A 27,851-nucleotide genomic window follows, 5' to 3' on the forward strand; every position below is an offset into this window, starting at 1 on the left:
CTGGACAAGTTCCAACTAATTTGGGCCTGCCTAAATTTTCAAACAAAAATTCATGAAACTAATGGGTTTAATTGTGAACCATCACTCTGATCATGAAAAGAGAGAGTGCGTATTTTCCATTGAATCACAAGAAAGTGGCCTCCCTTATGCATACATTCTTACAAAACAAAAATATACTCAGCTCAAATTGAAGTCATTTGTGCAGAAATACCAGATCCTGACTATTACTGTTTGATACTATCACCAAAAATATTGTTCATGGACCATGTGGTGCTATGAACCCACAATCACCATGCATGGAACATGACAAAACCATGAAAATTTAGCACAGAAAATTTACTCATAAAAATCACTCTGGTGATAATGGCTATCCTCAACACAGATGATGTAAAGGAGATGATGGAGGTTGCATAACAACAAGCAGAGTGAGAAACGTCAATACTGAATTTGGCAACACACGGACTGTCGCATATTCACTTTTGTTATTGAAAACACTTTAAGCACATATCAATGTGGAATACTGCAATTCTCTCAAATCAATAAAGCACATAGGCAAATGCATCAGCAAAAGCACTCCTGTGGCAGTATTCTGCGTTGATAGTCCCAATGCATGCACAAATGAACTTATTCAGTTTCAAATAGATTAATGTACCAGCAGCAATGAAGCTGCATGGCACATTTCGAGTTTCTCAATTCACGGTCAGCATCCCAATGTTCATTCATCTTAATGTTTACCTTGAAAATGTATTTCACAGACAGGACAGCATGAATGTTGCTGTTGCACCAGCACACTCAATACTGACAGAATTTTTTGCTCCGTGTGAAAATAAATATATTTTCCAAAACATTACTGCATGCAGAAACACCAACATACATATGCCACATTGAAAAAATTCCTCCAACGACGTAAATAAGGCACACAAGTTAAGTTGTCCAAATATGCATGTCTGATGACGCATTTAGACACTACATTCAAATAATGCCAAATGCTAGTGTTTGAAAATGTTGCTGATAAATATCAAAGGTCCAACTTCATTTGCAAAGAAGGGCCAACCGTGTAGAATGCCAGATGCATGGAGAAGCTTGTCAAGAACTTAATTTACTCAAAAATGACTAATATTTGGAAATTACATTGATGGATATCTCTTTCAACCGTCACCCACAACAAATATGAACATTATTCGCTGCTGTTCCTACCATATGTTTGCCATCCAGCTGTAACAATCTGTGGGGAAAAAATTCAGAAAGGACTTGAGCAACAACATTTTGTATGGTAATCTTACCAATAATACCACTCCATTTTTGGTCAACATTTTCAATGAAGTTCTGGCCTACACTATCTACAGAGGAAGGCACAACTAATTTTAGAGAGATTGAGAGAATCATGTCCTCTGTTAAGGAAGTATTTTTCAAAGCTCCTACCCACATTCAGTCCTTTAAGAAAGCAGATCCAAACAAGCTCCTCCCACATGAACCCATCTTACACATTGGTGCACCTGGCTCTTGGCAGCTTTATATTACACTAAACACTACCAAAGAGTCAAAGAGGTGATACAAACATTCAACTCAGTTTTCATTGCAAGAACTGAGGCAGCTGCTACAAATAACAAGAATGTTGCGTCTTTGGTATTTTTAAGAGCTCCCTTCCAATATCTACCTGTTGCAGTTTAATGAAGAGAGTCTGCATCTCTGCACCAAAATACACTGTACACATGATCTTCAAGGGGCAGGTGTATCTGATGGAAATATCTGGTTCTGTGGGTACAACATATGTCACTAAATTAGGGAATATTCTTCCGAGAAATTACAGTTACGAAGAAAGCGCCCACCATTAGTCGGAGGGAGAAGTTCAAAAGTTGATTGTATTAGGGGCCATGAGTAACTTTGTCAATAAAATAAGCACATTCACCTCTCCTCCTCAGCCTTCAAAGAGTACTGAGGGGGAAGAGATTTATATTTACCAAGCAGCAACTTTAAAAGAAGAAAGGAAGGTTAGGTTTAATGTCCCATCAACAAGATCATGAGTGACGTAGCACAGGCTTGGATTAGGGAAAGACGGGGAAGAAATTGGCCATGCCCTGTGAAAGGAACCATCCTGGCATCTGCTTCAAAAGATTTAGGGAAATCGTGGAAAACTTAAATAGGAATGGCTGGATGCAGGTTTGAACTGTCATCCTCCCGAATGCTTGTCCAGTATGCTAAACACTGGCATCCAGACTGTTTCCTATGGTCTCCCCAAGTTGCTAAATGAATGCTGTGGTGGTTCCATTGAGAAGGCCAGTGACGACATCCTGCCTCATTCTTGACTAATCCATTCCCAAGTTTGCATGATAAGTGTTAAAGGATTGCAAATAATATTACAAGTTCATATTTGTTTCTGTTATATGTGTGCAAGTATTTCTGATGTGAAGCTAATGTTTGATGTATTTGTTCCTTGTATTAAAGATCTGGAGGAGAAAAAAAAAAAATTGAAGTTGTTCTGTTGTTGATCTTACGTTAAGGTCTGGCACTTTAATAAATCTTTGCACAATCATTTAGAGGTTGGATGTATATATTTTTATCATAACATGGTAGCAGATGAGCGTGGTTGAGATCAGCACTGATTTGATATATAATTGAGATGTGTTTAATAGTGTCCGAATTGACTACTTCAAGCAGACACCTTGTGACGCAGACAGTTTACGAAATTATTCAATGTGTCTGTAAGCGTAAACAGAAAATAAGGGCAAAACATCATGACTGAAGAAAAACAACAAGTTGAAAAATTAAATGGCGAAGAAAATTGGGTTACCTGGCGTACTCTCATGGAGGCTGTCTTGGAATGTGATGCTGTTTACAATGTTGTATGCGGATCTTTTGTGAAACCGGAAACAAATGTTTAAGATTATGTAACAAAATTAAGTGCTTGGACGAAAGCAAATCCAAAAGCGAAGAAACGTCTTGTTTTGTCACAAGAAACAAAATCGGTACTTCGAGAAGCTACATGTGAAACTGCAAAAGATGTTTGGAATAAATTACACCAGATTTGTGATATCCAGTCTGCCAAAAATATAGACTTCTTGTGATATAAGTTTCACAATATCAAATGGGAATGGTCAGACGCTATGCAAGGTCATTTAACAAAATTTGACGAAGTACAAATAAAGATGTCTATGCTAAATAAACCAATAGAGGAAGCTTATTTTTGTGCACATTTTTAACTTAACGTAAGATCAACAGCAGAACAACTATATTAAAACTTTGCAGATCTCTAATACAAAGAACAAATACATCATCAAACATTAACTTTGCATCAAGGATACTTGCACATAAATAACAGAAACAAATATGAACTTGTAATATTATTTACAATCCTTTAACACACTCCCTCAAGTTCATATTTCATCACCAAATCAGTCTTTATTTTCATTACTTACTTCCATCCCAATCTAAGTTTTCATTCGTGATAGCTTTTTTGCTGATAAGCCCTTAGTAAGAATAGCAGCTGCCTGATCTTGTGTTGAAACATATTCGACATTGATCTTCTTCTCATTGACTAACTGTCGTACATACTGATAGCATGTTTGAATATGCTTAGAGCATTCACAGAATCCTGCGCCTTTGATATATTTAATAGCGCTTTGATTGTCAATGCGTAAAGTAGGAATTGAACTCTTTTTAACAATGTCAATTACTTTCAAAAAAGATCAAGCCATACTAAAGATTTACTTGCCTCATTGGCAGCAACAAATTCAGCATCCATTGATGATTGTGCAACATATTTCTGCAGTTTACTTTTCCACATTCCTGGTCCACCACCAAACTTCATTAAAACTCCACTTGTTGGACGTCTAGTCAATTTTTCACTTGAATAATCAGCATCGCTATAACCTTCTATAGCAGAATTGTTCGTTTTCCTAAACTGAATTCCATCATTTATTGTACCCTTCAAAGGGCGAAGAATTCGTTTAATTAATTTTAGGTGTGCTTCGGTAGGTGAATCTTGTGCTCTTGAAGCAACATTTAGAGCATAAGCTAGATCTGAATGTGTCCCCAATGTTAAATATGTGAGACTGCCTATAATTTCTCAGTAAGTGTCGGTATCAGTAGCTGGTGGTGAATCACCTGGTGTCCATCCAGGCTCAATTGGTAAAGATATTGGCTTTGCATCAGTCATATAACACCTGGCTAACACTTCTTTTCACATACACATCTGATTAATCTTCATACAACCATTAAATCTTTGGACTTGCAAGCCAACATAACAATCCACTTCACCTACTACCATATCAAACTCTTCATGTAATTGTTTTGTGTGATTACGAACTGTTTCACCAGATCCCATTATCAATCCATCATTCACATGAAATAAAACAAATTTTCTTTAAAATACATACAAGGATCAGCACTACTCTCCCGCAAATTTGATTTCTTAAGGTATAACTTTAAACACTAATACGAACATTTTGCTGCTTGCTTCAGTCAATACAAGTGTTGAAGCAATCTGCAAACACGGCCTGTAGCATCATCATAACCTTGTGGCTGTCGCATGTAAATTTCTTCCTCCGGTTTACCATTCAAGAATATTGTTTTAATGTCAAATTGTTTGATGTTCCAATTTCTTTGAACAGCAACACACAAGAGGGCTCTCAGAGTTTCAAACCTAACCACAGGACTGAAAGTTTCAGAAAAATCAAGCCCTGGCCTTTGGCTAAACCCTTTTGCAACTAGCCCTGCTTTGTACCATACAACGTCATCGTTATTATCCAATTTAATTGCAAACACCCATCGATTTCCAATAGCCTTCCTTCCAGCCAGTAAATCAACTAATTTCCAAGTACTAACCTTCTGATGTGAGTCCATTTCTTCATCAATTGCAGCTTTCCAATTTTCTACACCTGAGGATTTCACTGCTCCATCATAGTTCCTTGGAACTTCTCTCAGCATCATCATTATCAACATCTTGGGTCACTCAGGTTCATCTAGGTAACGTATCGGCCTTCTAATTGTTTGTCTGTCCCTCAAAACTCTATGATCATCTGCATTTTCAGTTGCTTCTACATGATCTTTATGATCCAGTCATGTAATATTTTCTTTTGATATTTCATCATCATTAGAATCAGATATTTCCGTATAATTCATAAACGATATGTCAACTAATTTAGTAACATCATTCTTCGATGATTGCCTCAATATTTCAACCTTGAATTTTACGTCTCAGCTAACAATAACTGAATGCTTATCTGGAAGGTATACACAAGAGCCACAGTCATCATAACCAACTATATAACCTTTCAAAGATTTGGCATCAAACTTTCTCCATTTCTGTGCTGGAATCCAGACAAAACATTCTGTCCCAAATACTTTTAGATGATTAAACTGACTCTTCCTTCTCAAAAATAATATTATTGGTGTCTTTCCTTTAACCTTCGTTGGCCCAGTTCAGTTCAGAGTATGAGTAGCTGCAAGTACGGCTTCTCCCCACAAAGCGCTTGGAATATGCTTTGCTGACTGAAGCCATGGATGTACCATTTCGCAGATAATCCTGTTTTGACACTCAGCAACTCCATTTTGCTGTGGTGTATATGGCACAGTCAAAGAATGTTTCAATCCAATTGACTCGTCATATCATCTCACATCATTATTGTCAAACTCCTTGCCACCACCAGTCCGCACTTCTTTAGTGGTACATTTGATGCAAAGTTAATGTTTGATGTATCTGTTCTTTGTATTAATGACCTGTGAAGTTTTAAAAATATACAGTTTTTCTGTTGTTGATCTTTGCACAATCATTTAGAAGTTGTGTGTGTGTGTGTGTGTGTGTGTGTGTGTGTGTGTAACAATAAGCTATATTTGTAATGGTACCTGACATGTCCTATGCTGTTGTGATGAATAGTCAAAGAACAAGTAATGTAAATGTAACATCTGTGATTTTCATTAGTCTAAATCATTCTGGTCTGGCTGCTCTGTTCCCATTTAGACTATCACCCATAGTAATCTAATTTTATTATCAAAAATTTTGGTGGAAAATTAAAGGCTGTCAATGTACTCCCCTTAATATGGAAACATTTTGACATTCAAAAATTCATCCAAACTATTTCATATAATTATCTTTTCTTGTTGCATTTATTATCACAGTTTCTCTGCTGCTTCTTAGGAACCACATTTGTCAGTGGGAAATAGCAGTCACACACACACACACACACACACACACACACACACACACTCTTTCTAGTGGGAATCTAAACTTGAGTTTCTAAAAGTAGTCTAGAATTAATGGTTAACTTAGTTTTCTGCGTCTTCTGTGATTCATAGCAATGACTACAATGACTACTTGCTATGATGTGGTTTCACAATAAAGTTAAAAGACATTGTCATGCAGAAATTATTTCAGTTTGTTTTAAGGTTCATTACCTGCCACCACTTTCTTAACTTACAAGGGGGATGGGGTTACTCAAATATTTTTGTAGCTGCATACTATGCTCCTTTTGTGCAACAGTAAAGCTACTTTTGCTCCTAGTGGTGTATTTATGCATGCTGTTACAGTTTTCAGATTATGCCTGACTGTTCACAACAAACTTCATGGAGAACATCTATATAATTAGTTATCTGTTAGTATGTCTAATTTATTTCAAAAAGGTGTCATTAATAAGTTAGAGGATGGACACACAATGGTATCCTTACAGAACTTTTCTGCACTATGAAGACTGTGTGCCTGTATGTGAAAATGCTCAGAAAATTAATATACAGAAAGCAATGTTATGCAATAAACTAAAATGAAACTAGTCCAACAACTGAAACCTTGTTTTTCTGGAACACAAGGAAAAACATTACATTTAAGAGAATTAATACGAATAATTTCAGGGCTTCAAAAAAAAAAAAAAAAAAAAAAAAAAAAAAAAAAAAAAATTATAATTAACCGATGCTGCTTCAGTGTGCGGAAAAAAAGGTCCCATCTCTGTGACGTCTGAGGGAAGAAAAAAAAATGCTTCTATTTGTTCATAGCTATCATGTGGACAGAAAGACACTATAAATGTGTGGGTTTGTATTTAATATACTGTAATGAAACATTTTATATACATTGTCTACCAACTTGTTTTAATTAAACGTTTAGAGTTAATTAAGTGTTAAGCTGTTACAGGCTTAATGTTGATGGGGATAAGTATTTTGCACTATATTATGAATGGATGATTTCCAGAACAAATAAAATTGTATCATAATTATCACCTTACTTCGGTACGTCGTGTAAATCTCTGTGGCTCCAACGTTGTTCGCACAATTACGTTGTAAACAACTGGAAAAACTGATGCCCAATACGCAGAAAAACCAAACGCCAAACAGTTTTGCTCTACATTGAAGACGATTCGTTTATGCTAGCCATAGTGGCGCTGGGGTCTGCTACTACCACAAAAAATCGCACTGTCAAAGAGTTGTCACTAGCCGCATGAGGCACGATGGAAATATGAAAGCCCCTAAGACACTGAAAATAAATTAAAATTGAAATCCCAGTGCATTTTTTCTTTTAACATTATCTAACACTAAATGATGGCAATGTTTTGTTCACGAAATCTCTCTTTAACTTTCCGAATTGGTCACTGTCTTTCTTTCCTCTTTATGCAGAGAATCTTCAGAAATCTGTTTTCCCAACTGGGTCCTCAAACTGCTTCTATCTCAAGGGACTGCGCAGTATGCCAAAATTGATTTTTCTCATATCACGAACACAAAAAGTATGATTGTCATTAATGTATAACTCTTTTTAGAAATGCTTCTGCTACGGACTGTAAAGGTATTTCATGAATAGGCACATATTTTGTGCTCGTCAATGTTTCTTTGTTGAAAAATAAACCAATGCCATATTAAGAAACTTATGTCATTACTGTCAGTGACAAGTACCTGGCACAGCTTCAACAGCCGCTGATAGTTCATTTTGTTGATTCCCTTTCAGTTAATTCAGCAGCAGGCACTAACATTTGTACTCTACACAAATGCGTTCCGACTTTATTCACAACCTAGTGCCCCAGCATCTCCGCTACAGTGCTGCCCTCTTTGCGACAAGCTTGGTGCACAATTTGCTTTCTTGAACAAAAATGGTGGAGCGTAATGGTAAATGCGGTGGGAACCACCAAACGTTTCTGTGTTGTCTGTTAGACTAATGTGACGGAGCAGTTCATAACTAAGTTTAGAAGATACTACTGTGCGTTTTATTTATATCTAATGTGAATATTCTCCAGAGTATGCGAGGAAAATGCCCTGAAAAACGAGGAGAGCTCATCGCTAACGGGAGGTGACCTTCCGTAAAAGAGGACGCTAAATTTCACGTAATTATTAAATTTACTGTACAAAATATACATTTAAAAATGTAAGTTATTGCGTTGTTTTCTTTTGTTTATAAAAGTGTCACTTACAATTTTGTTTAAGCTACTATATTTTCGCCGATATTGCAACTTGGATTTTCCATTCAACCAGATGGTTTTCATAATTCTAGAAATAATTTTCGTAATCTATAATTTTTACAATTCTGTAGGGTAACTCAATATAAAAATTAATTTTATTTTTACTACGTATATTGCATTTTCATCAGAATACTGAATGTACTACAAAGCCTGCGACATTTTCACACAATCCAGTGACAATGAATTAATATTTACAGAATATTATAGTGTATAAGTCATAATCGAATTTATTACTGCTATACAGGTTTGCATGTGGTGATGAGGTTTGAATGCGCTGCTCCAAATCGACATCCAAAATATTTATTAATTTTTCATAAACTTAGGTTATGTAATATTTCGTGTGCAAGTAACAGAAATAAGAATGCCCTGTTTTATATTTCAGATATTGAAATGGGTTCGAAAACAGCTTCTAAGACGGGTAAAGGGAGTGGAAAGCAGAATTCGGGAAGAATGCCTACTGCAAAGGGACAACAGCGACAAAAAGAGAAAGATTCTCAAGAACAGGAGGTGGTGCATCGAACAGACTTGTCTGTTCTGAGGCAACCAATAAACATAAGCGTTAGACGAGTTTGCGACATTGTTAAAATGTATCAGACATGTACTTCTGAGGTTAGTACAATGTTAGGATGTATTCTATTCCGCCTCCACTTCTGATGTTTTCTTATGTACTGATACATAGCCGTTTTCTAAATTTTTTTAGCCCACTAATGTTGTGTATAAATACAGTAATTAACTTTTTTGGGTAACAAATTTGCTGCTTATGAAGTATGAATATCAGGTGTTATTTTCATTGCATGCCAAAACATCACTTCCACTATCACATACTGATACTTAATGAGTAAATTACATAGTGGGAAATACTGCAACCAACTACAAGTTTTTGTTGAAATGATAGTATTGTTCTGTTACTAGAATTGGGCTGTAGCCCATCGTCAGGAATTAGCACTGACTTCTTTGCAAGTTTTGCATTTGTGTCCTAAGTTATAACAAAGCTTTTGTGATTACATAGTGTACAAAAGATTTTATGTTGGTGTTACACAAATGAAAAACTTGCAAAGAAGTCACTACTACCTTCTGACGATAAGCTCAAGCCCTAAACCATTTATGGTACAATAAACACACATCAGAGAAACTTGTTGCTGGTTACAGTATTTGCTACAGTGTAATTTGGAAAAACAGCTGTAGTTTTCTCCAAGCAAAATGGATACTTAATGAGTAATTTATTACTTGGTTAGTTAAATCAACATAACAGGGCGAACTTGTTTCTTATAGGAGATTTAACTCGTAATTGTAATCATCTACAAAAAATGTGATGTTTGGGAATATGAAACTAAATTTTAAACAATTAATGTGCAATGTATCTCCCAAGTGGCCATAAAAAAGAAACATATAGTTTGATTATAGTTATTTATATTAAGAAATTACCTAATGCAGAAGTGATTTCACACCAAAATTCCATTTGTTTCAGCTGAAACAACTTTTGGACAATGAAGTGGAGATTGTGTATGAGTGTAAAGTGTGCCGCAATTTATTTAGAAGCATGGCCAATATTATATCTCACAAGCGAGTGTACTGCAGACAGCAATACAGTGAAGCTTATTACTCCTTTAACAAAAGACATACGGTATGACATATCTTCAGTTTTTTGAAACTACAAGTTTTTTGATGAGCTTTTATCTGATTAAAAAAGGATGTAATTGTCTTCTTCAGCCCTGTTTGACTGGATGGAGTATAAATTTTCACTCTTCTCAATATAAGTACACATATGTTGTCTCTCTTATTCCTGTCAACACTGTGATATTATAATTTAAATTCTATTAGAATACTGTGCTCAAATGGGTGGGGAGGGGAGGGGAGGGGGGAGTCGGTCAGGGTTGATAAGTTGTGTAGAACACGTTTTGCTCGTCAGTGTTTTACGTGTGGTTATTCTCAAGTAAAGTGTGGTAGAGATCTTGTTCCTCCACTGTAATCTTGGTTGGGGTGACAGCATGATCTGTAGCATAGGCTGAAGTCAAGGATATATTGAAAGGTGAAATTTAAGTAGCAGGTTATAAAAGGCAGCAAATGTGAATGCAAAATAAAGGTTGTGGCAACAGAGACTGACATCAGTGTTTATGGCATATTTCAGACACCTTCCTTCTAAAAAAATCAGACTGCAAGGGAAATATAGCAGAGGTGGATTAGATAATAGACAAGCCTCACATGAGCACTTTGGAGCTTATTAAGTATTTGTGTGGTGCATAAAATACAAAAAATGTAGGGATTGGTCTCTCTATAAATCTTATCAAAGTCTCTCAGTTTTTATGATTTTCAGGCTAAGCATTAGTCATAGCATTCCACTTGTATCCATAGTTAGCTTGTTGTATTTAGAAAAGTAGTATATTTTTGACATATCTTAATATTACAAGAGTAACCAAAAACAGTTTGTTGCGTAAGTGATTTGTGGAGTTAATATGTGTGTCAAAATGTAATATAAAGGAAGGTAGGGTAAATATTCCGTTGCAATGATGGTGTAAGTCAGTATAGTTAACATTTAAAATATTTTAAGTTTAAGAATACACATTTACTCAGTTTCACTATTGCATGATTAACGTTGTTTGTATGGTTATAATATATTGAACGATTTGTGATTTGCAACTTTATATTATGACTATTTTGACTATGATTATTTATTGGATTGGAGGTCCCCTCAGTTTTACTTTTGTCATGAAGATATATTTATTTTATTTCTTTTTATGCTCATTCTGTACTTCGCCAATAGAATGGGCATGGGATGAAATCATAACATGATTTTCATGTGAGAAGTCTAATAAAGATTCCTGTGAAACCAAATCTCTGTCATGGGCATGACTGGAAATATAATCTTAATGAAGTTGTTGATTAATTAGTCCCCTTTATTACAACTTTTCACTATTTTCATTGATCTTGGGCCTACAGCTGTGACAAACTGTTTAAGTGATAACATCTGGTACAACTGTACAGGGGCTGTCCACACTTAACTTGGAAGTATATGTTGGTAAACCTTGGTAAATCATGTCACAAGTGAGCATGCACAGCATACGGATGGCCCCTCTTAAAGTTTGGCCTTGTATGCCGACTGTAACTGTGAGCTTTACATTATTTGTTGTACTATTGTACAGTTTCAGCCTTAAACCACTTTTCAGGCATCAATACATTTGTCAACAATTCACTGTCCATCCAGAAAAGTTGCGAAACTGATTTTATTCCTGCTGTAGAACTGATGTCAGTGTGATACAGTGGCAGCTTGACCTGACAGCTGTAAACTACAGATATGCATTCGACCAGACTGTTGTCAGCAGGCAGTGTAGAGTAGTGGACAAGCAAATGTAAAGTGTCAGCGTTGTTGTCACAAAGCATATTGGAGCAACATCTCTAAATATAGTGTTAAAGATGTTCTCCAGAATGTTTTAAAGAAGAGAAAAGCATGTGGAAAGTTTGATCAGCACGTCTTGACTCCCGAAGAAAGATGATGACATGTGAATGACTGCCATGATGCAATTGAAATGTAAAACTTGGACAATTCTCCACTGGAAAAAATCATCGTGGATGATTATACTTGGTGTTATCAATACAGGCCTATGAACAACATTCCAAAGGAGGATTTTTCTGACAGTTTCAGATGGTTGTGTGAATGTTCTGTGCATTGTACCCAAGTGGATGGAAATTGTGTAGAACACAAGGCATAACTGCCATCTTAATGATTCTCTATTTTTTTATTAATCCAGTCTCAAAACTTTTTGGACTGATGGGATACATTTTCAAAAATCAGCAATGGTACATTTTGCCATACTAGTCTCTTGCACATACTGTATTTGAAGAGTGTTACCAGCCATTATACTTCATCTACATCTACATCTATACTCTGCAAACCACTGCGAGGTGCACTGCACAGGGTACATCCCCTTGTACCAGTTATTAGGAATTTTTTATGTTCCATTCACGTATGGAGTACAGGAAGATTGATTTTTTTTTTTAATGCCTTTCTGCATGCCCTAGTTATTCTAATCTTATCCCCATGTTCTCCATGTGACCAATACATAGGAAGATAGTAACTGTTCTCGAAAGAACAGATACCATTGATGAGTATGAGCTTCTCTAGAATAAATGATAATTAATTGAAACCCTCAGCTACCGACAGATGTTCTTATACCTCAATGGGGACAGTTGAAAATGTGTGCCCCGACCGGGTCTCGATCCCGGGATCTCCTGCTTACATGGCAGACACTCTAGCCATCTGAGCCACCGTCGTCTGTGCGAATGTGCACAGGTTGCCCAAACTCTTACGAGAATTGTTACCTTAGTGTGCGCGAGTAATGAGTGGATGGGCAAATATCTATTGGGTACATTACGTATGTAGATTGTGGGCAGTTGGGAATGTGGGTCTCGCGGGAAGTGTGCAAGGGATAAGTCCCTGCAGTTGCGCTATTCATCTGTGTCATCGATGGCTCAGATGGATAGAGCATTTGCCATCTAAGCGGGACAGGGGTTTGAGTCCCAGTCGGGGCACACATTATCATCTGTCCCCATTGAGGTATATCAACAACACCTGTCGACAGCAGAGTGTTTCAATTAATTATCAATACATAGGAGATTTTAATATATTCCAAAGTCATCATTTAAAACCGGTTCTTGACACTTTGTTAACATACATTCTCAGGACGGTTTACATCTTTCTTCAAGATTCTTCCAGTTAGTTCCTTCAGTACCTCAGTGACACTCTTCTATGGATTAAACAAATCTGTAACCATCCGTGCTGCCCTTCTCTGCATATGTTCAGTATCCCCTGGTACGGGTCCACCGAGCGAGGTGGCGCAGTGGTTAGCACACTGGACTCACGTTTGGGAGGACAATGGTTCAATCTCGCATCCGGCCATCCTGATTTAGGATTTCAGTGATTTCCCAGTGATATGCTCCAGGCATATGCTGGGATGGTTCCTTTGAAAGAGCATGGCCGACTTCCTTCCGCGTCGTTCCCTAATCCAGTGAGACCGATGACCTCGCTGTCTGGTCTCCTCCTCAACAATAACCCAATGGTACGGGTCCCACATACTTGAGTAGAATTCTAGAACCAGTCACCTGAATGATTTGTAAGCAGTCTCCTTTGTAGACTGATTGCACTTCTCCAATATTTTACCAATAAACTGAGGTCTACCACCTGCTTTACTGACTGAACAAATGTGATCATTCCATTTCACGTCTCTACAAAGTGTTACGCGCAAGTACTTATATGAGTTGGCTGGTTCCAACTGTGACGCATTGATATTATATTCATAGTATGGTATATTACAGTTTTTCGTTTTGTGAAGTGCATAATTTTAATTTTCTGAACATTTAGAGCAAGTTGCTAATCTCAGCACCACTTTGAAATCTTATCAAGACCTGACTGGATGTTTATGCAGCTTCTTTCAGATAGTGCTTGATTATAGGTAATTGGATCATCTGCAGAAAGTCTGAGGTTACTGCTAATATTGCCTGCAAGGTCATTAATATACAACATGGACAACAAGGGTCCCAGCACACTTCCCTGGGGCACACCTGAAGTTACTTCTACTTCTGATGATGACTCTCCATCCATGATAACATGCTGTGTCCTCCCCACCAAAAAGTCCTCAATCCAATCACAAATTTCACTTAATACCCCTTATCATGGAACTTTTGACAATAAGCGTAGATGTGGTACTTAGTCAAACACCCTTTGGAAATCAAGAAATACTGAATCTACCTGGTTGCCTTGATCGAAAGCTTTCAGTACTGTATCTCATGTGGGAAAAGTGCAAGTTATGATTTATAATTTAAAATTATGTCTATTACCAAATAGCATTGCACTCAAATTGTACATTATCACTGTACGGTAATTAACGTAAGCGTGGCTCTACAGACAATACAATATTTTCTATAGTGCCTTGCCCGCATCAATTAACACTGTCCACGCACCTGCCTGGAAACATATGTTGATAATAGCTACTGTTTTTTTATTATGTTCTGTAGGTTCCATCAAGAAGGACAGCCCTCAGGGATGTGGAATGAGTCAATTTATAAATTAAAAGAATATAGGCAACTCATAGAAACTAAATAATTACACTGTATTAACAACAAACTATCACCATATTGCTTAATTTTATTGGTGCTTAACACCAACTAAATGTAAGCTAGTAAATTAAAAGGAAAGTCAGTTCTATGGGGGGAAAACCTTATGCTTCCTCAAGTTGCTGTTATCTCATATTGGCAGCTTAATATTTAGTTGTTTATTGCTGCTGCTTCCAATCTAGCTAATAGAACTTTTCAGTCCTTCAATAGCTTGTATAAGGAGAGGCTAGTGAGATATGTTTTTAACTACCTTTTGAATTACTAGAATGTCCATTCATTTGCTTTATTTTAAATGGGAGCTTGTCGAGTACGTTAGTGGTAGAGTGTGTATACGAGATCTGTTCACAAAACTGTGGTACATTCATAATTTCACACCAGCGGTGTTTTGGAGCAAAATGTGGTTGGTGTTCCTGCTCACACCTGTCTTTAATGTGTAACTACCAGAAATTTTATTGTTGTATGTCTGTCAGTTATTGTTCATTTCCATATTGAGTAGAACGTTGTGTCATACAGTTTGCGAATTTCGAGATGCCAAAGTTAGAGGAGCAATGCGTCTGCATTAAATTTTGTGTGAAACTCAAGAAAATCTATACAGAGACATACCAAATCATGCAGTAAGCCTATGGTGACGAGTGCTTAAGCTGCAGTTGGTGTTACGAATGGTTCACATGACTTAAAAACGGCTCGTCTGAAGTTAAAGATGACTCTCGATCAGGATGCCCTTTGACGTCTTCCAATGACACTCGTGTCAGGAACATCAGTGAAATTGTGCATGCCATTCAAAGACTGATTGTCCAAGAGACTCCAGAAGAATGTGTGATTTCAGTTGGATCATGTCATGAAATCCTGACACAGCATCTTGGGATGTGTTGTGTTGCCACCAAGTCTGTCCCATGGCTCCTGAGACAAGACCAGAAAGACCATCACCTCACAATCTGTCAAGAACTTTTGGATTCACAAATGAGCATGAGATGTTCCTTAAGAGAATCATAACTGGTGATGAGACGTGGGTCTAGAGTAATGATGTTGAGACCAAGATTCAATCTGCACAATTGGTCAGGAAAGGTTCTCCAAGACTAAAAAGAGCTTGTCAGGTCAGGTCAAATATCAAAGCCATGCTGATAGTTTTCTTTGACTTTGAAGGATTCTTTGACTTTGACTGCTAACCGGTGCTACTATCGGAATGTTTTGTGACACCTGCGAGAAAATGTGAGAAGGAAATGGCCTGAAATGTGGCGAGACAAGTTGTGGCTCTTGCATCATGACAACACACCTGCACATTCATCCCAGTTGCTGTGTGACTATTTCACAAAAAACGAAATCACTGTGCTGCTCGTCCTCCTTATTCTCCAGACCTGGCGGACATTTTTTGAGAATGCCAGTGAAAGGATGAAGATTTGCAATGACTGAGGAGACAAAAGAAAATTCACAAGCGGCACTTTGCATGATCCAGCAAATGGCATACCAAGACTTCTTTCGGAAGTGGAAACGGCATTGGGGGTGGTGTATCAGTTGTGGAAGAGAGAGTATTTCAAAGGAGACCATGCACAATAAGTAAAAGGTAAGCATAGAAAAATATTGTGGACAAAGTTGCCCCCTAATTGGAAAGGTTTTTCCTACGCTTCACATACACTGACACCTTTCACTTGTAAAGTGTGAGAGGTCTACATTACATGTATCAGATAAGTGTAGATGACTGTAATGGGTGCATGTTTAGTATTGATGTCATGTTTCCAGTGTAAGATGATGAGAGAAGGTAGAGAGGGTGAAACCCTGTGGCGGCACATAGCCATCCCAGGGAGCCACCATGCTTAACTACCTATCTGATAGATGGATCACCACCAATAGTGTTACATGCCCTCTGTCCGTGAAACACTGTGGAGATATTTGAAATTTAATCCAGGACATTGATGAAACATCTGATGATCAGGAACTTCACATGACCACCCTCCTCCCCTTTGCCGGAAAAGTAAAGGGAAAATTACTGACCATGTGTGGTATACCCGGGCAGTAACGTGGCATATGAAACATGATTCTTCAAATTTGGATGTGACTCACAATGAATGGTTACTGGGTACTGAAGAGCAGAAGAAGAAAAAATGGTCTCCACGATGAACCTTGATAACAGAAATAGTAAGAGTCTATCTGAACAAAATCCATCTCTGAGGAATTTCTCAAGAGACAAATGTAACAAGGAGACATGACTCTTCGGGAAAACAATCCACAGTGAAGGGGAAAAGTGTGGAACTCAGTGTGCAGTAGGATCGTTTACCTGAGATAAAGTTGTTCAACAGAGTTTTGAAGAGTCTTCAAAACAAGAGCAATTAATAGTTTGAACTCTTTTCCCTGCTTGTAACATTACAGCAGAAATTTGAATGTTGAAACTTACTCTCCGCCTCAAGCTTGACTGTTGCCAAACCCACTGTACTTTATGTGAATTTAGCCAAGTATCTCTCTTTGATGTCCAATTTTCCACTCTCTCTTTGTGATACAATGACATTGATTGCTACACTGCTTTGTTTTGACGGTTTACTTCTCCATACATTGTTTCATGTGTCTTATTTCCTGCTTCTTCTTCTCTGCTCCATCTCATTTCCCTCTCCCTATAAGCTGTTAACGTAATCTTCCTTCATTGCACTTTGCAACTGTCCCCTGCCCACCTACCCTCCCACCCAATTACATACTACACCTTACATGTTTTTTTGCTATGTTGTCCTGAATGACTTTGCTTTGTCATTTGCTCCCAAGTTTTTAAGTGTGTCTTTCATCCAGGTTCCTCACCTCTCTAAGGAGTCCATAGTTTTTTAATCTTATTTTCAGACATCTTTAACAATGAATTAGTTTTAATTTATTAGTGAGATATTCACAATCATTATCTCGCTGGGAGTTTCCAGATCTGAATTTAACTTGTGAGAGTAGTCATTGTATTAAACAGACATAAACTTTTTTGCTACAATTAAGACACAGGAATTTTTCTTGGGAGAAGCAGGATTCGGATCCTCTCTTGCCACCCTGTTTTAGGTGTCCCTAAATCATAGCAAGTGAATGGTGGGGAGATTTCTTAAATGTAGCAGCAGCTAATTTCCTTCTTCCTCTTGGTTCAGTTGAGCTCCAGTTCTGTTTCCAATGACCTCACTGCCAGTTAAATAATATAACATTGTATGAGTAATTGTACAATATATCAGATTACAGCATTGAAAGTGTGCTGAGAACATTTACACCAACAATGATTGCTTGAATTAGTGTATATTGTATTACCAAAATATCTCCACAGATGAAAATAGTTGTGAAAGATACTTTCATGCACACAGTTGACAAGACATCCTACACTACAACTTTAAAACTGCAGTGCATTGAGTTGAATAATATGATCCTCTTGGTTCCCCTGTTTGACAATTTATGTAGTTCTCACAGCTATCTAGGATAGCAGTTCATTCCAGAAATATAGGCACATCTGTCAGTGTCAGTAGTACCTTGCAGAGAAAAAACTACTGCAAAAATAAGTGAGAAACATGCATCATTTTGTGTATACATGTGTGTGTGTAGGTGTATGTGTATCATTTTAAGATTTCTTTTATTTTCAGATGGATGATTACACTGTGATAATACAGCCAGAACCAGTTGTTACAGCATCTTCTGAAAAAGAAAGTTGGAGTACAAGTGACAAAGCACCTTCTCATGAGAGTAATAATGAGGTTGTGGCATTGAGAGACATAAAAGCTACAGTGCCTCGTATTGTCAGTTCTTCAAAACCTAAGAAGGATTTAACTCAAATAATAGAAGAACTTTCTGATAAGAAAGGAATTAAAAATTTTAAGGAAACTGTTGCCCATTATTCAGCTTCCAGCCTATATGAAGATATTAACAGAAGTCTCATTTCGAGAGCTCAGCAACGCAAGCAGCACGCTATTCACCTGGAACCAACTGGAAGCTCGTCTGGTGTATTCCAGACCAAATTACATGCTACAACATCCACAACTATACAAGCAGAAAATATTGATCTCATGAAAGCTCAGGTATGTCTGCCTATAAATGTGCATGTTTTGTTTCATTAGTGGTGACAAATTTCAAAGGAAATATACATTATCCACAGCTCAGCAGTTGGTCTCAGTGGTGAATTACAGTCTATTCTCTCAGACCTTTATTACACGCCCAAGATTTAGTAATGTTGTAATAAGTCTAGATCTGCACTTCAGACATTTGTACTATTATGTAAAACATGGGTAAATAAATTGCAATTCCCATGACAAAGAGAAAGAACCTGATAGTATTAGATTATAAAATCTTTCATGAACTTCTAGAGCCTGTCACGTCATTTAAATATCTAATGGTAATACCATGAAGCAGTAGGAAATGGGACAAGCGCACAAAATCAGTAGTAGTGAAGATAACTAGAAGGCTTCGATTTGTTGTGGGGGGGGGGGGGGGGGGTAAGTGGAATGCAAACCACATTAAATGTTAGTGTGAACAATTCTAAGAGCAGGCTGTTGCTCCAGTATTTTATTATTGAGTTGATGTGACCATAGCCATAAAATCAAGATAAGCACTGCTAGGATTGTAACAGACCAGCAATGCCCATACGTAATGCTCGGGGTACTTACACGAAAGCCTTATTCTGTAAATCTAGAAAATTAGTTCAACACTTTTATTTCTATCACTATATGTCTTGCAAAGTATCTGTGGAAACAAGGTAAGAGAGACTAGTGCACATACGTAGCAACTGTCTCTATACTACCTGAATATAGAACTCTAGATTTGGAGTATAGAACTTCGCTTGCCTGGAGAATCCTGTCATCTGCATCATGTGCTGTATTGTAGTCAGGCAAAAAGTAGCCATTTGGCTGAACATGAGACTTTAACAGCATCCTAAGCAGGGGTTTATCAGTTCAGTTTAATATGATAATACTTCATTAAATGACACAAAGATCTCCAGGATAGTTCCTTTCTTTACATATGCTAAGAATCGTGTAGTCTCTCTTCTGGGTTAGTTCCAGCAAATGGTAACAAAAATAGACTAACTTAAAACTGTGAATGCATACTTACTGTGTACAGGTATACCCTGCAGGTAACTGATAATCATTTGCAGTACTATTTCCAAAATTCATTATCTATCACGTTGTACGTATCTCCATATTACCAAAATACACATAAATAGTACCCAAAAGTACAGGTTACCATCCTGAAAACTTGACATTTCGTATACCTTTGGGAAAAGTACACTGTCACATTTGCAGACTGTGTATCTGTCATCATGATCTGGACTCACAGTGAAGAACAACTCCAGAATTTCCTCTCCAACCTCAACTCCTTTGGTTCCATCAGATTCACCTGGTCCTACTCCAAATCCCATGCTACTTTCCTTGACGTTGACCTCCATCTGTCCGATGGCCAGCTTCACACATCCGTCCACATCAAACCCACCAACAAGCAACAGTACCTCCATTATGACAGCTGCCACCCATTCCATATCAAACGGTCCCTTCCCTACTGCCTAGGCCTTCATGGCAAACGAATCTGCTCCAGTCCTGAATCCCTGAACCATTACACCAACAACCTGGAAACAGCTTTCGCATCCCGCAACTACCCTCCCGACCTGGTACAGAAGCAAATAGCTAGAGCCACTTCCTCATCCCCTCAAACCCAGAACCTCTCACAGAAGAACCCCAAAAGTGCCCCACTTGTGACAGGATACTTCCCGGGACTGGATCAGACTCTGAATGTGGCTCTCCAGCAGGGATACGACTTCCTCAAATCCTGCCCCGAAATGAGATCCGTTCTTCATGAAATCCTCCCCACTCCACCAAGAGTGTCTTTCCGCCGTCCACCTAACCTTCGTAACCTCTTGTTTCATCCCTATGAAATCCCCAAACCACCTTCCCTACCCTCTGGCTCCTACCCTTGTAACTGCCCCCGGTGTCAAACCTGTCCCATGCACCCTCCCACCACCACCTACTCCAGTCCTGTAACCTGGAAGGTGTACACGATCAAAGGCAGAGCCACGTGTGAAAGCACCCACGTGATTTACCAACTGACCTGCCTACACTGTGATGCATTCTATGTGGGAATGACCAGCAACAAACTGTCCATTCGCATGAATGGACACAGGCAGACAGTGTTTGTTGGGAATGAGGATCACCCTGTGGCTAAACATGCCTTGGTGCACGGCCAGCACATCTTGGCACAGTGTTAGACCGTCCGGGTTATCTGGATACTTCCCACTAACACCAACCTATCCGAACTCCAGAGATGGGAACTTGCCCTTCAATATATCCTCTCTTCCTGTTATCCACCAGGCCTCAACCTCCGCTAATTTCAAGTTGCCGCCACTCGTACCTCACTTGTCATTCAACAACATCTTTGCCTCTGCACTTCCACCTCGACTGACATCTCTGCCCAAACTCTTTGCCTTTACAAATGTCTGCTTGTGTCTGTGTATGTGCGGATGGATATGTGTGTGTGCGCGAGTGTATACCTGTCCTTTTTTCCCCCTAAGGTAAGTATTTCCACTCCCAGGATTGGAATGACTCCTTACCCTCTCCCTTAAAACCCACACCCTTTCATCTTTCCCTCTCCTTCCCTCTTTCCTGACGAAGCAACCGTTGGTTGCGAAAGCTTGAAATTTTGTGTGTGTGTTTGTGTGTTTTTTTTTATTGTGTCTATCTACCAGTACTTTCCCGTTTGGTAAGTCATGGAATCTTTGTTTTTAATATATTTTTCCCATGTGGAATGTTTCTTTCTATTTTATTTGTATTTTGCTTTAGACTGAGAAGCACATGCACATGTTAGCAAGAGTTTCTGATAATGGAGTAAGCTACTAGTGTAGTTAAGCCCAATTTTGAATTATAAGTAGCAGCATGTCTGATCAAACAATGTTAATTTTGTTCAAGAAGTGTCTGCATTGTTTGAGAACTTTATTTCTAAGAATTACTCATTGTTAAAGATTTGGCTAATATCTAGCATATCATTTATCAGTTTATTGTGCATCTTGTAGTGTTGTTTCTCTTTACACTGGAAAGAATGACTAAAGCATAAGTGAAAATAAAGCAGGATTACTTTTCTAATCAGCTCATCAGAATGTGGATTACACTCAATTTTGAAAATGACACCACATGACTACCACCTGTTTTTACACTAGTTTTTAAGCCATTCATGTTGTTCTCTAGAAATCTGGAAATGGCCCTGACTACAGTCAAACAACTGGAAGCTGCTGTGAATGGGCATATTGCGAGTCATGAATCAGAGATACTGAAGGTACCTCAAGTGCCATCCTCTCCCATGGATCCTGTCTCCTCTACGTAAAGTATGGGATCTATCACTAATCATCCACTTGACTGTGAGTGTTGTGTCAGTGGTATGGCCAGATGCCCTATGAAGGGGAGACAGAGACCAAGGAGAACTCAGGTTGTTATCTCTATCCCCCTAATCAACAAGTTCGAGGTGCTGTCTCCCACTGAAACCAAAATTGAGCCAGTGAGAGTCACTTCACCTGTTGGGAAAACACTGTGTTCTGTGTCAAGAGAATTCAAACACAAAAGAGTAAGGGTCTAGTCATCAGTAGTTCAAGCACACAGCAGATATGGGAGCCCTTAGGGAAGTGACAGCAAGGGATGGGAAGGAACAGCAGGTGCTCCCTGTATGTTTGCTTGGGCCACTCATTAAACATATTGAAGAGGCTCTTCCATCAGTCTTTGAAGGAATGGGATGCAGCCCAACTGCAATTGAGGTGCACATGTTGCCTCTTATCTGGGCCTTGGTCACAGAGTTTCATTGAAGTTCACAATTTGCAGCATTGCCTGCAGAACTACTTGTGATCTCCTGGTTCTGAGCCAAGTGGAAGGACTGAACCTGAGACTTTGAATGTTCTGTGGCAAATAACACGGTGACTTCGTGGACTTGGACCACAGGGCTGAGAATTTCAGGATCCCCCAAATGCTCAGGTGTGCCCTACACACCAGAAGCTGCAACCCAAATAGCTGACTGCATGTGGCGTGTACACAAGAGTTTTTTACATTAGGAATATTTCCGTCTTGTTCAGATAGTGGACTAGAAGTATCAGTATAAGATTCTTAGAAATGTTTCCTACTGGTGATAGTATTTTAATCATCATGATTAACTGCCGAATCATATGCAACAAAGCGCCAGAGCTTGAAGTGATCCTAAAAAGCAATGATGGTCACACGGTGCTAGGTACAGAAAGCTGGGTAAAACCTGAAATTGATAGTGGTAAGATTTTTGGGGAAAATCTAAAGTGTATATCATAAGGATAGGCTAATCGTAGATGGAAGTGGTACATTTGTTGCATTAGTCAAAAAACGCAAATCCATCAAGGTAAATATTGAAACAGCATTCAAGATTGTTTGGATGAAACTTAGTGAAGGATGGGCACATAATATAATCAGAGCTTTGTATTGACTACAAGACTAATCTCCAGATGCAACCAAAAACTGCCTGCCTCACAGCTACAGCTGTCAGAGACAATGTTCATGTGTCTGTGAGCTGTTCTTGTATGAATGTGTGTGTGCTTTCTACTTAAGAAGAAGACCTTTTGGCCAAAAGCTCAAATGTTTAGTAGTCTCTTCATTGCACCTGTCTGTGACTCAACTCCTTTTCTGCATGGTGAGTAACAGTCTATCACATTTGTAATATTGTTACCACAAGGTGAGACAAATTAATGGGGTAAGTGATAAGATAACAGAGAAATGGTAAATTGAATAATTGTTAGGATATAGAGAAATTAGAGCTTCTAAAACTAATTATTGTAAATGTATTACAGTTTGCAAGCTTTTGAAGCCAGTGGCTCTTTCTCTGGATAGGAGGAGGGGCCACAGGTTCCAAAAGCTTGCAAACTGTAATACGTTTTAATATGCGTGTTCTCCTGCTGCTGTTTGAGGGGTAGATTTTTTTATCCATCCCGGTGTAAAACCTGTCCCATGCACCCTCCCACCACCACCTAGTCCAGTCCTGTATCACGGAAGGTGTACACGATCAAAGGCAGAGCCACGTGTGAAAGCACCCACGTGATTTACCAACTGACCTGCCTACACTGTGAAGCTTTCTATGTGTCCATTCGCATGAATGGACACAGGCAGACAGTGTTTGTTGGTAATGAGGATCACCCTGTGGCTAAACATGCCTTGGTGCACAGCCAGCACATCTTGGCACAGTGTTACACCGTCCAGCTTATCTGGATACTTCCCACTAACACCAACCTGTCAGAACTCCGGAGATGGGAACTTGCCCTTCAGTATATCCTCTCTCCTTGTTACCCGCCAGGCCTCAACCTCCGCTAATTTCAAGTTGCCGCCGCTCATACCTCACCTGTCATTCAACAACATCTTTGCCTCTGTACTTCCACCTCGACTAACATCTCTGCCCAAACTCTTTGCCTTTACAAGTGTCTGCTTGTGTCTGTGTATGTGCGGATGGATGTGTGTGTGTGCGCGCGCGCGAGTGTATACCTGTCCTTTTTTCCCCCTAAGGTAAGTCTTTCCACTCCCGGGATTGGAATGATTCCTTACCCTCTCCCTTAAAACCCACATCCTTTCGTCTTTCCCTCTCCTTCTCTCTTTCCTGATGAAGCAACCGTTGGTTGCGAAAGCTTGAATTTTGTGTGTATGTTTGTGTTTGTTTGTGTATCTATCAACCTGCCAGTGCTTTCGTTTGGTAAGTCACATCATCTTTGTTTTTAGATATATTTTTCCCACGTGGAATGTTTCCCTCTATTATATTCAACTACTTATATTTTCACAAATAGATTTTTTTTTTTATTGTTGGGAATGTTGGATTTATAAAAGATATGTTGAGATGGAAAGATTAGTCTCAAGTAGGATGGAGAATGACATCCAAGCAGTCGACACACTAATGAGTTAACATTAAAAATTACAGGACATTTAGAGAGAGGGTGGCTATTAAATTTCAAATGTGCAGTATGTTGTAGAAAATAGGAAAACTCCAAGCATATGTTCAGTATAGACAATTCCACATTCATTCATTCCATCATGATGGAGAGCTGTCAGGGCTGCGGAATGAGTCAAATTGTCTAATAACATGCAGAAGCAGCCACTGCAGGCTACTCTTTATAGTATATTAATAGTAACAGTATTAGAAAAGGAAAGTTACTACTCACCATATAGCAGAGATGCTGAGTCGCAGATAGGCACAACAAAAATATTTTCACAATTACAGCTTTCAGCCATTAAGGCCTTTGTCAAGGACTACACTCGTGTGGTGGTTTCAGTTGTCTGAGACCGTAGTTGCGTGTGCACGTGTGTGTGTGTGTGTGTGTGTGTGTGTGTGTGTGTGTGTGTCTGTGTGTCTGTGTGTGTGTGTGTGTGTGTGCATTGTTAACAAAGGCCTTAATGGCCGAAAGCTGTAATTGTGAGAATCTTTTTGTTGTGCCTATCTGCAACTCAGCATCTCTGCTATATAATGAGTGGCAACTTTCCTTCCCTAATATTGTTACATTCCATCCTGGATTTTCTGTTGTATTAACAATAAAATAGACTATAGTTAAAATAGTCATACTGATAATAATAGGACTACTCATGTATTACACAGAACACTGAGCTGTGTGTAAACCATGTGAAAAAAGGTTGTGCTTGCATGTCTGTTTATAGATAAATTGTCTAAAAATTCTTGGACCATTGTTCCAGGAAAACAGCGATGAGTTATAACTTATTTATTAAACATAGTTATGCTCACATATAAGTTGTTAATTTTTATTTTTAGATGATTGGTTCCGATCTTCTAAAGAGATTGTCATCAGGAATGTTGATCTGATGATGATCTCCGTAGAAGATTGAAACTGGTCATCTAAAAATAAAAATAAAAATTAAACCTTATATGCAACCATAACTACGAGGGCTATCCACAAAGTACATTACGTTTTGGAATTAAAAATAAATAAAGTATTGGAATTTTTTTTATTATATACAGATGAAAGCCACACTTAAATATTACTTTTCTACATAGTTGCCATTTAAATTAAGGCACTTATCGTAGCGATGGATGAGCTTGAAAATTCCTTCATCGTAAAATTCGGCCGCCTGCGCCTTCAACCACTTGGTTACCTCTTCTTGAAGCTGTGCGTCGTCATCAAAACGCTGCATAGCCAACCACTTCTTCATTGCTGGGAATAAGTGGAAGTCGCTCGGTGCCAGGTCGGGACTGTACGGCAGATGAGGAAACTACTCCCACTTAAAAGATTCGAGAACTTCACGAGTGGCATTTGCCGTGTGGGCCCGGGCGTTGTCGTAATTCAGCAAGATCTTTGAGCCCAACTTTCCCCTGCACTTATTTTGTATTGCTCTTCTGAGATTGTGCAGAGTTTGGCAATACCTTTGAGAGTTTATTGTAGTGCCTCTTTCCAGGAAATCCACAAAAATCACACCTTTTCTGTCCCAAAAGACAGTCGCCATCACCTTCCTTGCCGACATTGTCTGCATGCATTTCTTGGGTTTTTGGGGGGAATTTGTGTGCCCCCACTGCATTGACTGCAATTTTGTCTCGCAGTTCACATGCTTAACCCGTGTTTCGTCACCAGTACCGATGCAATCGAGTAATGAGTCGCCATCTTTCTCGTAAGCGTCCAAAAACGTTAACGCTGGAGCCATTCGCTGATTTTTGTGAATCTCTGTCAAGATTTTTGGTATCCATCTTGCACAAAACTTGTGGTAACCAAGCTTTTCGGTAATGATTTCGTGCAACAAACTTCGTGAAATTTGTGGAAAACTGATAGAGAGTTCCGTTATTGTGAAATTACGGTTTTCACGGACCGCGGCATCGACTTTTTCGACAAGTTCGGCAGTCACTATGCTGGGTCTTCCACTTCGCTCTTTGTCGTGAACATTAGTTCGGCCATTTTTAAATTTTATGACCCATTGACGTACTCCACCTTCAGTGATTATGTTGTCCCCATACACTTCACAAAGCTGCGGAATGCCATGACACCAAGATGGCCGCGCTAGCTCCGCCCCTAATGGACACAAATAAAAATGTAATGTACTTTGTGGATAACCCTCGTATGTTTACTAAATAAGAGAAATTATCCTTTGTTCTTCTTTGATAAATGTCATTTGATTATTTTAAGTAGTTACAGTAGTTCTGGTGAAATATGTGAAAATGTAGAGCATCAATAAATAGCATGTCTGTCATGACTTACATTGTTGTATAAATATGAGTTAAGAATCATCATCTATAAAAGACAGGTTAATTTTTAACCATTATGTATGGGATGAACTGTGTTTACAAACTGCCTGTGTGTGATATAATATCACAAAACACTATTGTTGATTGCCAGGTCAGATTCGTTTAAAGCCAGTTCTAAACTTCATCCTCCAGACAACTGAGAAAACTATGTGCTACAGGACTTAATTGCTACTGTGTGCCATTAATCTGCACAATTTATGAAGGAGATGCATTAACTAAGAAGCAGAAATATTTCATCTATTAGAAGTTGTTTAAATTGTACATTAGCAGCAAATTTGCATTTGAAAGTGTAGACTTACCTGATAGAAACAAGGCCCCAAATATATGGCAGTAAGTTACGTAACATTCAAACATACATTTTCCCTGGGAAAATGGTGACTACCAAATTTTGCTGTATTTTTACAGAGACAAAAGTGGCTGTTCAGTATTTGTACAAGAAGACAAAATTCTGATGACTACAGATAGATACATTTAAAAGTGGAAACAATTATTTTAAGTTTTGAAACAAAAAGTTCTTTTCTCAGGGAGGACAGAGTGATAAGGAGGGGAAGGTCACTCAGAGCCCAAGTTGAAAGGGACAGAACTATTGTGAGGATGGGAGGAGACAAAGATAAGAGCCAGTCTGTCTTGTAATTTTACAGTTTTCCTGAGAAACTTTTTCTTTTGGTAAAATATTAAGTATACTATTATAGTTTATTTTATATCTGTCTTTGCAGGTAATTGAACTGCAGCAAATGGTGCGTGAAACTGAAGCTGTTTTGGATGAAGAAGGGAGGATTGTGCAGATAAAGGGATCCTGTAATGGGCCAGCAGCATCTCCTAGCAAAGAAACAACTGCTGTTTTAAGTCCAACTAATAGCACACCTGAAACAAAAGACACTCATGTTTGCTCTCAGTGTAAGTATTTGTTACGAAATTTTTGTTATCTTGTGGTTACCATATGGCTCATATTATTGGAATTGGTAAGCTAAATTTCAAGTGATTTATCTTTGGTAATGAGTAAATACATGACTAAAACGTGTAAATATTAATAAATCCCTAAGTGACATTACTACACATGGACAGAGAGTAATTTTAATTTTTTATATTTGCAACTGACCTAAG

General features: G+C 38.5%; 2 protein-coding genes across 2 annotated transcripts in view; one reads left to right on the forward strand and one right to left on the reverse strand.

The window, feature by feature from the left end:
* The window catches only part of LOC124774854 (ubiquinol-cytochrome-c reductase complex assembly factor 1), a 147,682-nt gene extending 139,645 nt beyond the window's left edge, over nucleotides 1–8,037 (reverse strand). The window contains exon 1 of the mRNA XM_047249515.1: nucleotides 7,873–8,037. Within this exon, the coding sequence (XP_047105471.1) occupies nucleotides 7,873–7,905 (33 nt within the window). The 5' untranslated portion in view covers nucleotides 7,906–8,037. The remainder of the gene's footprint in view (nucleotides 1–7,872) is intronic.
* Nucleotides 8,038–8,051: 14 nt separating this feature from the next.
* Nucleotides 8,052–27,851, forward strand: part of LOC124774838 — a 59,006-nt gene continuing 39,206 nt past the window's right edge. The window contains exons 1-6 of the mRNA XM_047249512.1: nucleotides 8,052–8,082; nucleotides 8,211–8,297; nucleotides 8,815–9,041; nucleotides 9,901–10,056; nucleotides 18,125–18,556; nucleotides 27,464–27,644. Coding sequence (XP_047105468.1) covers nucleotides 8,823–9,041; nucleotides 9,901–10,056; nucleotides 18,125–18,556; nucleotides 27,464–27,644 — 988 coding nt within the window. The 5' untranslated portion in view covers nucleotides 8,052–8,082; nucleotides 8,211–8,297; nucleotides 8,815–8,822. The remainder of the gene's footprint in view (nucleotides 8,083–8,210; nucleotides 8,298–8,814; nucleotides 9,042–9,900; nucleotides 10,057–18,124; nucleotides 18,557–27,463; nucleotides 27,645–27,851) is intronic.

The sequence above is a fragment of the Schistocerca piceifrons genome, chromosome 2 (assembly GCF_021461385.2).
Source record: "Schistocerca piceifrons isolate TAMUIC-IGC-003096 chromosome 2, iqSchPice1.1, whole genome shotgun sequence".
Lineage (NCBI taxonomy): Eukaryota > Metazoa > Arthropoda > Insecta > Orthoptera > Acrididae > Schistocerca > Schistocerca piceifrons.